Below are 16,425 nucleotides of genomic sequence, written 5' to 3' on the forward strand. Positions count from 1 at the left end.
CATGAAATCTTCAGTTTCTTAATAATTTCAAGCTTTGTATCGCCTTCATTCCTCAAAACAATGACTGACTGATGAGTTTCTAGAGAAAGAAGTTTCTTTTTTGCCATTTTTGACCTAAAATTGACCTTATGACATGCCAGTCTATTGTATACTGTACAAATCAAAAACAAACACAAAGACAATGTTAAGCTTAATTTAACAAACCAAATATCTTTCAGCCATGTTTGATTTAATGGCAAGTGGTTATCTAGTACCAAATTAGCAATTTAGCATGATTACTCAAGGATAAGGTGTTGGAGTGATGCTGCTGGAAATGGGGTCTGTCTAGATTTGATCAAAAATTACTTTTTTAAAATAGTGATGTGCTGTTTTTAACATCAGTAATGTCCTGACTATACTTTGTGATCAGTTGAATGCTCTTTGGTGAACTAAAGTACCAATTTCCTTTCCTGAACAGCAAAAGCTGTAGATTATTCCAAACTTATGGCCACCAGTGTATGAATTTTATGTTATAATGACTTGTCGTTTCGGCTGTAATCAGAGTCGCTGAGTTACAGTGGGTGGCGATGTGCATCCAGACACACGCTCAACTCACTTCGCTGTTGCGCGGCTCTCACTCTTTTCCAGTTAAAATCGCAAAGCAAAATGCAAACCGATGCAAAAAAAAAAAAAGCAAACCCCTTTTGCTCTGGCAATTTCCCTTAATGAGGAGTTGTATCATTCCCTATAAATTTCAATACTGATGTTATGTGTGAACAGCACATGTGGTACGTTTACCAGTAAAGGCAACCCAACGATTTTTCTGCATAATACCCACCCCAAATATCCCCACAACATTTTAAAACAAAGTGATGCCCTTGTTTACAATGAAAGAGAACGGAGCCAGTCTAAACTGTAAAACGTGCCCTGTTTCAAAAGCATAGCCACAAGACATTACACACGTTAGAAAGTCGGCTGAACTACTTTGAAGATATTTTAATGGTGTTTTTATGTAATTTTCAGAGCTTGACAAACATTGTCTCTATGAACTGGTGTTGGCCGGAAAAAAGCTACGGGAACAATCTTCAAAAACGTTCCTATTGTGTTCCAGAGAAAACAATCAAAACATACAGACTTGGGATGACATTAGGGCGAGTCATTTTTGGGCTAAACTATTCCTTTAAAGCCTGGTAGTGCCTTGTTTGCAAGCCTTCTATATCCATGAACGCATCTTCTGAAATGCCCACTCGCTCTTGTTTGGATTACTGCAGCGAGAAACCCTCTGCAACCTTCCTCACCTGCAACTGCAGCCACACACACACACACACACACACACACACACACACACACACACACACACACACACACACACACACACACACACACACGGAACTTGCGCACAGGTCTCATTACCTCCCACACATCCTGCTGTGTGATGCTGTAATCTGACAGACTGAAGGGTGCTTCAAAAACACTGAAAATCTATTTCAACATCACAATACATACCGTCAACTCTCAGAAATCCAACAATAAACAGCCCTGACTCAATATACACAACTGAAAAGACACTGAATTTAAAAAAATGGATAGTCAACAACAAAGGCTGCACTGCATAAACATTTTTGTCTGTTAATGGTGCTGTAAGACATTTTTATAAACTGTGTACACCGATCAGCCACAACATTAAAACCACCTGACTAATATTGTGTAGGTCCCCCTCGTGCCACCAAAACAGTGCCAACCCGCATCTCAGAATAACATTCTGACATGATATTCTTCTCACCACAATTGTACAGAGCAGTTATCTGAGTTACTGTAGACTTTGTCAGTTTGAACCAGTCTGGCCATTCTCTGTTGATCTCTCTCATCAACAACACATTTCTGACCACAGAACTGCCCCTCACTGGATGTTTTTGGCACCATTCGGAGTATATTCTAGAGACTGTTGTTTGTGAAAATCCCAGAAAAACTCAAACCAGACCATCTGGCACCAACAATAATACCACGGTCCAAATTTTTTCCCCCATTCTGATGGTTGATGTGAACATTAACTGAAGCTTCTGACCCGTATCTGAATGATTTTATGCGCTGCTGCCACATGATTGGCTGTTTAGATAATCGCATGGATGATTGTTGGTGTCAGATAGGCTGGTTTGAGTATTTCTGGGATTTTCACACACAACAGTCTCTAGAATTTACTCAGAATGGTGCCAAAAACAAAATTAATCCAGTGAGGGACAGTTCTGAGGATGGAAATGTCTTGTTGATGAGAGAGGTCAACAGAGAATGGCCAGACTGGTTTGAACTGATAAAGTCAACAGTAACTCAGATAACCACTCTGTACAATTGTGGTGAGAAGAATATCATCTCTGAATGTTATTCTGAGATGCAGGTTGGCGCTGTTTTTGCAGCATGAGGGGGACTTACACAATATTAGGCAGGTGGTTTTAATGTTGTGGCTGATCGGTGCATAAAAATTGACAAGCAGAAAATGTCCCTATTCCTGAAAAATATAATTGAAATAGGTGCAATGATATTACATCTGTCTCTGTTACAGCGCTACACTTCAAAATGATCTGTTGGATATACTTACAATATATATGTAGCATTTCTGCATGACACATTTAAGTAAATTTAAAATATGATCATTTTATGCCAGCATAGCTGGAAAACCTTTGTTAGATATACGCAAATGTATCGGTGTCATTCAACTTCATTTATTTAAAAACGCATGTCACACGGACAAGATTGAACAACAGCACATTGTTCCAAATGAACATTTATATTATTGTTTCTACTTCTGTGAATTCCTTATAACAACTAATTCAATTCCCCAATAAGTTCCTTTTGACTAAACAAACTTGCTTAAATTATTCAAGCTCAAGGGATTGTGTGTATTAACCACAACCTCAATTCTGTACTTAATCATGTGAGTTACCAGTACTTAAAATATTCATTTAATGCATTTTAAGCCAAAGAAAAACTCTAGTTCACTGTATAATTGATATTTTGTGTTGTACAAATGAATGACAATTAATTACAGCTATTATATATATATATATATATATATATATATATATATATATATATATATGTATACTGTATGTTTCTGAGTAGAAGTGATCTACTTTCATGTGTTGTGGTTGTTGAGTTTGGGAACACTATTTTGCTACAGCTATGAAGTCCTAGAACTGTTTAAATTGCTTGCAACATCTTTAACCTAAAAATGCTTCTAAAAACATAGTCACATCTAAACCGGTTTTATTCCAGTCAAAAAATTATAATAAATCTAATATGACTGAATCAACCTGTTACACCAACAAAAGACATTTTAAAGGCTCGGATCTGGAAACAAGCTTGAAACAGAAGGCATAATGCTTCATATTTTCATATTGAGCATGTGCTATAATAAACTAATATATAAATCATGTTTTACTGACATGAATCCATTAATAAATAGACAGCATTAGTTATCCCATAGCAGATGGATCAAATAAGGGATGCATTTTGCATTGTGAGACACCCCCAAAATACACAGAACCGAAATTGTGCAATATTTTGAGATAGCCTATGTTTATATGACCACTCATAATTAATGGTTACATTTTCCACAACATATCGAGTTGTCTGCATATGTAGGAAAGCTTGAGACTTTTTAAGAGAGAATTCCTTGGAAAAGTGAGAAAAAGCAAGTGAATCCTTATTAAAGGTTTGCATTTATGAGATATAACTTCCTATTATTCATGGTGCCAAGTTATTTTGAACTAGTTCAGATAGCTTCAATGAAACATTTACTCAAACAAATATATTCAGTCACAGAATCATTTATTCTTTACTCCGATTTAATCCTTAGATCACTAACTAAATCGCTCAGATATCCTATTTTAGCGCCATTTTTGTATGTGCACGCGCTCATCTCGAGGTCTTGCAATAAACCGTCCAAATCTCACAGCTGTCACTGCCAATCAACTGGCCAAGACAATTAGACATTTCCATGAAACTTCTCTGCTGTTTAATTCCCAGGGCAGATAGTGTGTAAGTATGGGACTCTCTGTCCATGGTGCTGTGTAAACACACACTGTTGTTACCTGTTGGCCCCTCCTGACTTTCAGCGCAGATCCTGGCGATGAGAAACAGCAGAAAGGCGCACAGATGCATGGCAGCGTGTAGTCCAGCAGGTGAAATACTATCAGTGCGAGTAACAGTGTGGTAGATATCCGGCTGCCGCGAGACTGAGTTTCATCTAGACACACGCAACACAGACCCCAGATCTGCCAGCTGACGTCAGGACAAACTATTATACCCCCCTCACAACTCCTGCCTTTCACCCCGCAAACGCACGAACAGTGACCAGATAAGGGCTGTAGCGCCTCCCTGTGCTCGTACATCAAAAATCACCTGAAAGCTGCTGCAGGGACTGTTGTTGAAGCGCTGGTTTCAGTAGCGGATCCTGGTATTGGCGATATAGGCAGCCGCCTTAGGCTGACCCCCCACAGAGCTTGCAAGATCGCGATGGGGAAAAGGTACCCCAAACTGTGTCGCCCCGCCCCCGGAAGATTGCAATGTGAGAAAGGTGTCCCAAATTGAGCCACCCCGCACAGAGCTGGAAAGATCATGATGGGGGGAAAAGTGCCCCCGAGTTGTTCCTGACAGGCTACTCAGCCTTAAAGGCTCTGTATGGTTAAGATTATGAATGTTCAAAATGTATTCTTACATTCTGAACAAACATAAGATCATCATGATCAACAGTATAGTTATATATATATATATATATATATATATATATATATATATATATATATATATATATATATATATAGTTACTTAATTTCTAAATTAATTGTGTAGTTATTTTTATTTAAAGGGATAGTTTATCCCAAAATTAACATTCTCTCATCATTTACTCACCCTCATGCCATTCCAGCAACATGGCTCTCTTTCTTCTGCAGAACACAAATTAAGATTTTTAGAAGAATATTTCAGCTCTGTGGGTCCAAAAAATGCAAGTGAATGTTGGGCAGAACTTTGAAGCTCCAAAAAGCACATAAATGCAGCATAAAAGTAATCCATATAAGACTCCAGTGGTAAAATCCATGTCTTCTGAAGCGACATGATAGATGTCGGTGAGAAACAGATCAATATTTATGTCCCTTTTTACGCTAAATCTCCACTTGCACCTTCAGACATGAAAGTGAAACTAAACAGGCATCAAATGTGTCTTTCAGATGTGAAAGTGGAGATTTAGAGTATTAAAAGGACTTTAATGTTGATCTGTTTCACATGTTGTTGTTGTTGAGATTAAGGGGGGACGCCACGTCGGATCTCACCTAAGGAACCAAGTAAGCCAGAACCGCCGCTGGCTGGTTTCTCTGCGTGTTAGAGCTCTGCATTTCCGCAGGACTGCATTTCTGTGCGGGCAGTCTTATTGGAATAAATTGGAACTTTTTTTTTTGAAATAATGCATATTAAAATCAGGTGACGTCCATTGTCGTTGAGTGACAAAATGAATGGACACGAGTTCAAATGAAATATCCGCCTAAATATAATGCTAAAATTAAATGCAAGGGACATTTATTTATTCATTTAGTAATATTTAGTAAAAATATATTTAAATATTTATTTAATAAATAAAATGTAGGCCTAATTTGGCCCTCCGTAAGTACTCGGATCTCTGTATCAGAATCAAAAACAAAATCTTTTTCTTTTTTTTGCCTTCATGTGCAGTAGTCCCAGATAACTGAAAATTAGGAATAGGAAATACCGTAATTAATATAAATATAGATTTATTTATTGATTTATTCATTCATCAACACTTGAATCAATTGGGCTCTGAAGAGTTATTTGTATAGGCCAATCTTTGATGTTTAGATTCTCTTTTGCTCAAATATCTAAAGTCTAGAGTGACCGGGTGAATTCCAATAGAAAGTGATCATCCCTCTGCCCCAGACTGATTTCACACTGAAATCGGAAACAGTATGTCGACTTTTATTTAGCTCATATCTGTCAGGGCTTACCGAAATTTGAAACGCTGCCCCCAGTGACCAAAGTGGTACTTCTTGTTAAGCATATGTGTCCATACAAGCTCCATTTCCTGAGTGTAAAATGTCAATTTTCTCCACAGAAATGCGCCAAAAGCAAGTTTTGAAGTTTCTTTTTCTGCACAGGCTGCAATACAGTGAAGATGAATGCATGTTTTATAAACTGAATCCCCAAACCTCAACCTAACCATCAGTGGAGTAAAAATGTTATGTTAGACGGGAAAATACAACCTGATTATGCAAACGTGATTACTTCCTGGTTTCAATGTGGTATCCGAACCCAAGTCTCCCTCGTTGCTGATGTGATGTGCACCCGGTTGGTCCAAAAGACTGGAAAACACACTGGAGCAGATGCAAAAATGTGTGATGGGAAAAGACGCTTGTTAGTGAGTCGGCATAGTATGTCCGATCCTAGGGTAACGGAAGCATCGGAAGCAACATGCAGACTTCCAAGGCAGAGCCCTTGAAGTGGGTACTCTAAAGGGAGCATAGCATTTTTTTACATGTGCTATCTGGGCCCTGACTTAAGTTGCATGTTTGACTGCTTGTGGTGATGCAGTCATTATATTCAAGTAGGAGGTGGGAAAATTCTCAGCTCCAAGTTGTACAGAAAGCACACTGGTTGAAGAGATCTAACTATGTACTTGCAGATCAATCTACCTTCATTAGTTCAATTCTCATCTAACACACCTGCTGACTGTAACTGAAGCCTGCAAGAGAATGCAAAAATTAATTAGCTGGTTCAGGTGTGTTTGGTTAGAACTGGAACAAGATTTTCAAGAGAAAAATCGAGAACCCAACAGCAGACGTTAATTAATGAAAGAATATCAGCACCTTCTTTTGGCAGGTGTTTCAAAACCTAGTGAGCTGCCGAGCCAGACAGCACTTCTGGGCACAACTGAAGTCAATACCGTCTATGTTGGGTCCATGTATTTAGGTTTTGAGAGATTGTCTGCAAACAATCTAGATAAGTAACCTGCCAGCGGTCTGTGACAACATTTGGAATAGCATACTACTTTTACACTTGACCTTTCATTTCCCTAAAATCTGCATTAAGTGTGTCTCAAATGATATACTTCACACAGTGAGCTTACATTCATTATGCGCACACTATAAGGGTTGTTTTGTCTCAAATAGAACATGTTTTTTTACATCACAGAAGCATTCACCATTGTTCATTTGAAGAATCAGTTTCAAAGGCACATGCTGTGTTGCTGCTAGCTTTAGCATGTTAGCAAAAATGTAAACTAAAACTAAGGAAATAGTGCAGATGCACTTGAAATGGGATTCAGCTCACTTAATATTTCATTAGACTGCCAAAAGTTGAGCAACTGATTGTTCCAATTGATATAATTTGTTTTAATAGTTAATATTCATTTTACGAATAGTTTCTTAATTTGGTATTTTGTATTGCGTGAGCCACTCGGTAACAGCTGTTTTATATATGGATTACTAAATCCCAAACCTAAACCTAACCATGAGTGAAGGAATAAATTAATATTAGAGGGAACAATGAACCCTCTGAATCATGCTTGTAACTGATTATGTGAAGAAGATTACTTCCTGGTTTCAACATAGGATCTGAACCCAGGTCTCCCTTGCAGCCAAAATAATGTGCTTCCAGACAGGAAGGTAAACACACCGGAGCCAATGTAAAAATGTCTGATGGGAGATGATGCTTTTCAATGAGTAGGCAAAAATGTGGCTGATCCTGGGGTAATGGAACTCTCGAAAAAAACACAAAAAAAACATGCAGACTTCCAGTGTGATCATGTCGACATTTGCCCAAATGCACAGTAAAAGAGAGCACACAAAATACTAGCATACAGTACTACAGTTTGAAATGTTTTTCATAGAAGGATGCTATTGTAACTTGCTACTAATCTGTTAGTAGTGAGCTTGTATTCTATTTCGAACACAGCCCAAGTTTACAGTGGAATACTAGCCTACTGCTTCCTGCATACTGTACAGTACATACTTCCTAATATTTTCATAAATGGTATGCATTATTTAGCTATGAACACTTCAAAGTATAGATGGCTATATTGTTTTCACAAGAGGTTTAATTTAGCAAGTGATATCCAGTTATTATATTAAGAAAAGAAAAAAACGTTATTTTGCATTTTTTATAAATTTTTTGGTCAAAAGTGTCTAAAACTTAAACAATATCTTAAGGCCTTTTCACACGACATGGAAAATGGAATACGAATTGCACACAAATGGCCCATTCACATTGAAAGCAAGGTGATTTATCGGCATTAGCACAGTTGCACCTTTACACTAGGTGGCGCTGGACAGCCGTCAATTTTACTCAGGTACAATAAGTGGTGCAGTGCACCTGATCAGAAGAAGACCTACTAGACAAGTTTGCAAAACAACCATGGAATCATGGAAGCTGCAACAGCATTGACCTGTTTGTTGGGATCATTTCATGCATTTTTGCTGATCGGGTTGCAAAGAGTAAATGCCTTTCAAGACGGATTCGTGATGGATATAAATCCGATGAAACGTTCCACATAAAACTTGGTCAAGCTGTTTAAGCCACATATGTCAATTTTACTCCACCCAAACAATGCTACGTCAGCATAGGGGAAAATATGAAACATAACATGCATTCCTCTTCACTGTATTACAGCCGGCACAGCTGAAAACAACTCGCCTCACAAATCGCTTTTGGCGCCCCTCTGTGGACATATCACCTGAAACTTACCGCTTTGACCACAGGGGGCAGTGGTTCAAATTACAGTGAGCACAGACCGGTTTTAACTAAAGAAGAACTCAACCCGGATTTTCTATCCATACAGAAATGTTTGTCCACAGTATACACTACTTCAGACATAGTAAAATACTTGAGCATATCATAGCTTGTGTTTCCTTGGTAAACAGATTTGGAAGGTAGGTTTATCTTATCCTGTCTTATTCCCATCTGCAGAACACTTTAGATTTCTTTGTTGATCTTTAAACATATCCTTCAAATCTGCCGATAAGATACAGGTTCAAACACAGTAGTCGTAAATGGTTTTATGATAATAATAATTATAACAACAAGAAAAAAACATACATTGGCATTTTGTTGTCAGACAGCTATATTTTGCTTGTGAGTGTGTAACATGAAGGGTGATTCTTTCACAGCTCTGCAAATATATGATTTGCCACAGATGGCATTTTTGTGTGAAATATCCACAAAGCACAATATACTGTAATATCAAAGCTGACATTAGACTAATATTTGGCAGATTACCTATAAAGAAAGCGTCATGTTTAAAGGATATTATGAGTTTTTCATCCGACAGTTTTAAATCATGCCTGACATTCTGTGGAACTAAAAATGTCTTTTTGCAAATCCCATAATATCCTGCTTTAATAACTCCCACAATCAACACTGAATCACCATCATAGTTGACTAAAGTTACTTCATTTAGATCAGTGCGGCTCCCAATTCATAATCAATTACGCAGCATCAGCATCAGCTTCAGTTTTAGTTCATGCCTCTTCTCAATGATGCTAAACCAAGCAATCTGGAGCGTGGATGGAAATACAGAGGTTCAGGTCTTGCTCAAGGGAGTTACTCTGACTTTGTCATTAGGCTCCTCTGGATCTGCTGTCTGCTTTGTGGATGTGCTAAACTATTCTGTCTTTTAATGAGAGACATAGGTTAAGAAAACATCACAGCTTTCTGTGCAATCTAATGGTGCATTCATATTGTCCAAATTACCGTAATTATGAATTTCCAAGTAGTCATAAGATTCTTAGCACTATTTGGACTGCATTCGTTCTCTGAGTTACAATTATTAATACTTTGAATGATTATATTGATGAAGTATGTCCCGTAGGGGTAGGACGTAATAATGGATGAAAGGTGAAGACTCCCGCTCAACCATCAACCGAACGACAAGAGAACACAGTATAGATTCATGAATGATTTATCGGCGTAAGCTTTCTTTTTTATATTAAATAAAGCAGCAGGAAGTTTAGACTTCAGGAGGACCCCTGACCCAAAATAACATACAAAATGATCTAGAAATTAAAGGGAATAATTAACCAAGAAATATGAAAACTAACCTAACTATAGCTACTCATAAAACAGGAATAAACTGAGTTCAATGAAAACAGGCAGTTAGCCCTACTGTATAAGCCTGACTGCTAGAACTAGTTGTGGTTTCAAGTGTAAAATCGCAGTTTGAACCGATGCAAAAATGTCTGATGGGAGATTCTGCTAGTTAGAACCTCAGCATGAAGGGGCCGATGCCAGGATATGGGAACATTCAGAAGCAACATGGCAACTTACCGTGTGATCATGTTGCCAGAGCATGTGAGCGGATTGAAGCAAAGAGTCCCTTTTGAAGATTGTGCTCCGCTCGCTCAGAGCCGCTCGCTCAACCCAGAATGCGCTTTGTCATATGCTGGGTCAGGAACCTGTGAAATAAGCAATAGGCCTGAGGTTATGGAGCTCTAACATTGTTTTAGTGAAGTTGAAAACCTTATAACCTCAATAAATTCAAAGTATAAATCAAAGTTAGGAATGAGGAAATCGATAGGGACTGTGGAAAGACCGTGATAATTAGCAAATATTCCTGCTAATAAGTGTCACATTGCCAGAGAGCACTAGGTGTTACGCGATGTAATGCAGAACAAGGTGAGCTAGTAGGCTACACTACTATTCAATATTACATTAATAGATAAGTAATGTATCTTGTTGTTTTGCCATCATGTTAGAGCAGCTGCCAGCTAGATGCAGTCCCAGGTTCTGCAGGGTTGCGAACATTAATTTGCAGGTGCAGCGTTCCGCTTTCATGCCTTCATTGTACAATTGAGCAATTGATTGGTTAAGATATCCACTCTTGCCAGTAGCGGTTCTAGCTTGTTTGGTGCCCTGGGCGAAACCTGCTTCAACATGGGAACCCCCCACAGTTGTTGACTGGTGGGGGTGTGCCGCCAATATTTGACTGATTACAAGTGATAAGGAAGGTCTGGTAGACCCGATTATCCAACAGCCATTGTGACCAGTCCAAAATAAACAGCAAGATTTTATAAACTAAAACACAACAATATGGGCAAAGGGGCAGTTGCTTGGGGCACTGTAGCTACCCCCTGTGTGCGTGTTTGGAACCAAGTATACTACAGAGAAATATAATGTCAGAGCGGGATTTGAGCAAATGCTTTTTTACGTGGCGCGTCTGCTTGGGCTGTGAGCGGCTGAGCGGCACGTAACGAAGCGGGTTATTGAGCGGAGTGTCACACCGCTCCGCTTCGCTCACAGGCTCTGGCCTCAACACATATCCAGTCTGTCACCTGCACAAGTTCAGTCTATTAAAACATTGTTTATGAAGTGCAGAGATATTTGCAGCATGTCTTTATGAGGGGGGGACTGCTAGTGCTATATCAAAGCAAGACAAGAAAGTCCTTGGACACTGGTTGCTACTTTAGATTTTTTTTTTTAAAGAAAGGCATGCGTATTTTTATCTTGACAACAGAAAAATCAATACTGTGACAATAAAGAACTTCCTTTAACAAGGGTAAATTGCACTGAGTGAGGCATTTAAGTTGCTGTCTGGATCTATTTGGTTTTCCACAGTGGACATACAGCATCGATACTGACATGTAAAGCCAACTATAGAAGATCATTATAAACTGAATTCACCACAGGGAGTGTACAATACCTCTGCAATAGCAGAACTGTGTTACTGCTCATGGGTGAGTTTGAGCCCAGCACACATACAAACACTCCAGACTGACCTCACAGTGAAATTGGAAACAGTAGGTTGACTTTTATTTAGCTAAAATCAGTGTGTGCTTACCGAAATTTGAAACACTGCCCCCGGTGACCAAAGTGGTAAGTGTTGGGCGTATGTGCACGTATGAGTATAACATTCTGGGTGTAATGTCCACAGAGGGGCGCCAAAAGCAAGTTGTTTTCAGCTCTACTGGATTTAATACAGTAAAGAGGAATGCATGCTCTATAAACTGAAACCCCCAAACCTCAACCTAAACCTAACCAACAGTGGAGTATAAGTGTAATGTTAGAAGGTAAAATGCAACCATAATGCATTCATCACTGATTATGCTAACGCGATTACGTTTTGGTTTCAGTATCCGAACCCCGGTCTCCCACACACTTCTGACGCAACACGCTTAAGGTCGTGCTTCAGCGCTTCAGCAAATAGCAAACCTCTTTATCTTTAAAACAAACATGTGCTATCTGGGTTTAGTTTAGCAGACAAAAATGACCAGCAAAATATAGCTAATATAGATAAGTGTTGTGTGTTTCCAGGAGAATGAAGCTGAGGACTTGACTTCAGGGCCTCGTTTCCCAATAATGATCGATCTTAGCTGTTAAGAGCATTTTCTATGAGCGATCTTTTGAAGGTTTGTTATTTTTTACGTGCGTTTCCCTAAACTGCACTTAATATGAACGTCCAAGGAACGTGAAATGTTGACCGTATAGCGCAACTTCATTGTATTTATGCGTACATCACCGTGTTATCATGCAGTGCAAAATAAGGAGCCGTTTAGAAGATGCGCTTTAGGGACATTCACCAATAAAACGGAGGTCTGCTCTTTACTTTTTGTAGCTTTAGCTATTTAAATTGTATCAGGTGTAATTTTGCACTTGTCCTGCAAGTGTCTGCAGAAGTCTGTGTGCTTACGATGCTCTTAGTGGTGCACAGTTACTCCAGAGCACTCGTTAATCTACAAGCATTTTCAAGTACTACTTAAATTACGATGGCTTTAAGAAATTGGCCACAAAACTAAAATGAATCATAAAATTGATTATACGATCTACTAAGGCTTATGATGCTTTTGGGAAATGAGGCCCAGGCCCGTCAAATGCGGCAGAGGATAACCACCAGATACATGCAATCATGCAATAAAATAAGACATATTTGTGATTTCCTTTGAGTTTTTCTTCATTACTTTCTAATATTTCATCTTCCTATTTCCATTTAAAGCACTCTTGGGTAAAAAGTGCTTTGATAAACACATAAAATGAATACAGACAGCATAGAAAGACAAGAGACTTGACACCACTCACATGCAACATGATGAGGTCTTGTGACAACAATGAAGCATGTTTAAAACGTTTATCATCAAATAATATCTACTGAATGTTCCACTTACTATTTTAGATGCGTTTGCATTTACATATTTCTGCATAAGTATGTTTTGGTCCTAAAAATTTGCTTTGATAATTAAATTATGTGTATGAGATATTGATGAGATAACTGTATGTGGAATATTAAGCCACCAGCAATTTCCATAAATAGAAGAAATAAGATGTATTTTTAATTTTTTTGCCCCTTTTCTCCCCAATTTGGAATGCCCAATTCCCAGTGCACTCCAAGACCTCGTGGTGGCGTAGTGACTCGCCTCAATCTGGGTGATGGAGGATGAATCTCAGTTGCCTCCACGTCTGAGACAGTCAATCCATGCATCTTATATACAAAAATATTATTTTAAATATAACAATATATATATATATATATATTTAAATTGGCTGATAGATTTTCTCACTTTTCCTGCCATTGGCATGTGTGGCAAAACATACATTTTAGACTCTGAGTCCATGAGATTATTGAAATCTGTCATATCCAAGCAAATACACAAATGTAAATTGCAAAGATTTTTTATCTTAGTATACCTGTGGATTTGACCAATTAATTTCAGTCCCCAGACATGAGCACAATGAACTGATAAAGTGGTAAAGAAAAAATCCTGTCAATTTAGACCTTTTTCACCCAGGGCTTGCAGGACCATAACCAATCCATTCTACAGTATGTTAAATGTGACAGAAATGAACATTTGCATTCTCAAAATACACCAGAAACCCTGCAGATAGCATGTGTAGGTGGACGTGCATGTTGAAGATGTTCATGTCTAGTCTAAAAACAAGACTGAATCTTAACCTTGAGTTGGCCCTTATCAGCTCACTTGCTGAGAGGCTTCATTTAAATAAAAAGAAGCATTAATCACTCAGCAGACTCTTAACGTTTGTCAAATGACCCTACTTAATGCTTCAAATGCTGAAGAGAATCATACCACCAGTTTGAGGGTTGAATGCACCCTTAGTCACTGTGATCATGTGTATTCTGGTCCCACAAGAAAAACCCCATTCAATTTCTTAGAGAAACTTATTTTTAAATGAATGTTCTTGGTTCAATACAAGTTAATCTCAATCGACAGTATTTCTAGCATAATGTTGATTTCAACAAAATTATTTTCAGCATGTCCCTAGTGATTTATTATAAAGTAAAAAATCGCTGTTGCAGTGAGGCACTTCCAATAGAAGTGAATGGGGCTATAGTGCATTAACATGGGTAGCTCAGTGTTAAAGATGCTGGCTACCACACCTGGAGTTTGCCAATCCCAGGGTGTGCTGAGTGACTCCAGCCAGCTCCTAAGCAACCAAATTGGCCTGGTTGCTATGGAGGGTAGTGTCACATGGGTAACCTCCTTGTGCTCGCTATAATGTGGTTCTTACTCTCAGTGGGGTGCGTGGTGAGTTGTGCATGGATGCGACAGAGAATAGCATGAGCCCCCATAGGCGCTAAATCTCCACGGTAATGCACTCAACAAGCCACGTGATAAAATGTGCGGATTGATGCTCTCAGACGCGGAGCAACTGAGATTCATCCTCCACCACCCGGATTAAGGCGAGTCACTACGCCACCATGAGGACTTAGAGCGCATTTGGAATTGAACATTCCGAAAAGGGGAGAAAAATGTTTTTTAATAGGCAAATTTCTGGAGAAGAACTACATTACCCATAATCTTGAAGAGATCCACCAATCAGAATCTATCTGCTGTTACCATGGAATTGGAGTTAATGCTGTTATTAATTTAAACTCCTTACACTCTTAAATCATTATATATTTGTATATATCTGAATATTTTGCAATAAACTTAACATACTTTGATTTTTATACATATAATAAATTACTGTCTTTTTTTAATCCTTTGCAATGCTTCATGGGAAATGTAGTTAATTTCCTATTAAAAGACGTTAAGTACAGTCTTATTTCTTTGTCTGTTTTTCCAGTTTTCACATGCTTTTTTTTTATAGCTTAAAATCAACGTTTGTAATGTTGTGATTCATCTCAGAGCTGGTTGGTTTGGTTCAAGGCTTACAACTCTTAAATGAAGTTATTTGTTTTTAAAACATCAATGGAGAAAATGAATGAGAAAGATACTTCTGAAACCAAGACGGCTGAAAAACAGGGCAGTCATTGTTGCGCTGTATTACCATGACTGTAGCGTGTCAGAATCAGTAATGAGCTGGGAGAATGCTGGATAAATTCACAGTAAAATATGCTGACCTTTTGCATGGCACTCTGCACTCACACATATTTAACTGCTGGGCTTCTGGGCACGACTTACAGGCATTAACATAAATATGAATTCATGCATATTGCAAATCAGGACCAGCAAGTTGGGAATAACCAACTTGCATCCATTGCATTCGGGCCATCTAAGATCAAAGAAAGTGCTTTCATTGACATTGAACCGGTTGCACAGTGACAGAATACATATTGAAGGTGAAATATGAAAATGAGTTATATAGGGTTCAGAATTTTCCCTGGCACAGACGTTTTGTTTTTCCACAAAAGGCATTGCGTTACTAACATTTTTATTGAAAAATAAGTATATTGCCAATCACATCTAGTTCTGCTTGAGAGCATGTAGTCGATGGAACAAAAGAATCTCAATTCACTCTGCAGGGCGTAAGAGTATGGTAATCAGATATTTAATTAAAGTTGCGTTTTGCTCTGTCTCTGGAGCACAGCTCTGGTTACAGCCATAACATATGCATTTAGAGTGTCAGAAACAAATGTCAGAACAGTTTAGAATCATCAAGACTTAGAAAACAGAAGGGACAGGGGGACTTGGGTGAGCATCATGAGACCAGCTGTATATTACCTGCTTGATCTCAATAATCTCCTGTCCTAGGATGCTTTAACTCACAAAATAAATGAATCATGGCTGACTGTAAATAGCACATGTTTGCAGTGACATCAGTAACTGAATACTATCCTCACACAATGCTATATTAGAACATCAAAACACATTTACTATAGAGCATGACTTGTAAGTCGATACATTTTAACTGGGGCTGTCGATTTAACGTGTTAATTCAGTGCAATTCTATATAAAATATATATATATGTATAAAAAATCACGCTTGCAGGACCACCTTCATGTTTTTGAGAGTCTCAGTCAGCAGGGGGCAGAAAGCGCAACTCCAGCTTCACAAACAACAAACCACACTTACTGACAGCAGACAGCACAAGGTGAAGCCTGTTTATTTATTGCCTAATCAATGCTTTATTCATCTGCCACAAAAATGTGATATACTTAAATATTACAATATTAAAGTATTTAATAAATCTGAATTGTTCTATTATACATCTGA

General features: G+C 38.4%; 1 protein-coding gene across 3 annotated transcripts in view; it reads right to left on the reverse strand.

Annotated features, from left to right (window-relative positions):
• LOC127650135 (receptor-type tyrosine-protein phosphatase U-like) overlaps positions 1–4,257 on the reverse strand; it is a 298,945-nt gene extending 294,688 nt beyond the window's left edge. For all 3 annotated transcript variants that reach the window (XM_052135337.1, XM_052135338.1, XM_052135336.1), the window contains exon 1: positions 4,068–4,257. In XM_052135337.1, coding sequence (XP_051991297.1) covers positions 4,068–4,137 — 70 coding nt within the window. In that variant the 5' untranslated portion in view covers positions 4,138–4,257. The remainder of the gene's footprint in view (positions 1–4,067) is intronic.
• Between the last annotated feature and the right edge of the window lie 12,168 nt (positions 4,258–16,425).

This window comes from Xyrauchen texanus, chromosome 10 (assembly GCF_025860055.1).
Source record: "Xyrauchen texanus isolate HMW12.3.18 chromosome 10, RBS_HiC_50CHRs, whole genome shotgun sequence".
Lineage (NCBI taxonomy): Eukaryota > Metazoa > Chordata > Actinopteri > Cypriniformes > Catostomidae > Xyrauchen > Xyrauchen texanus.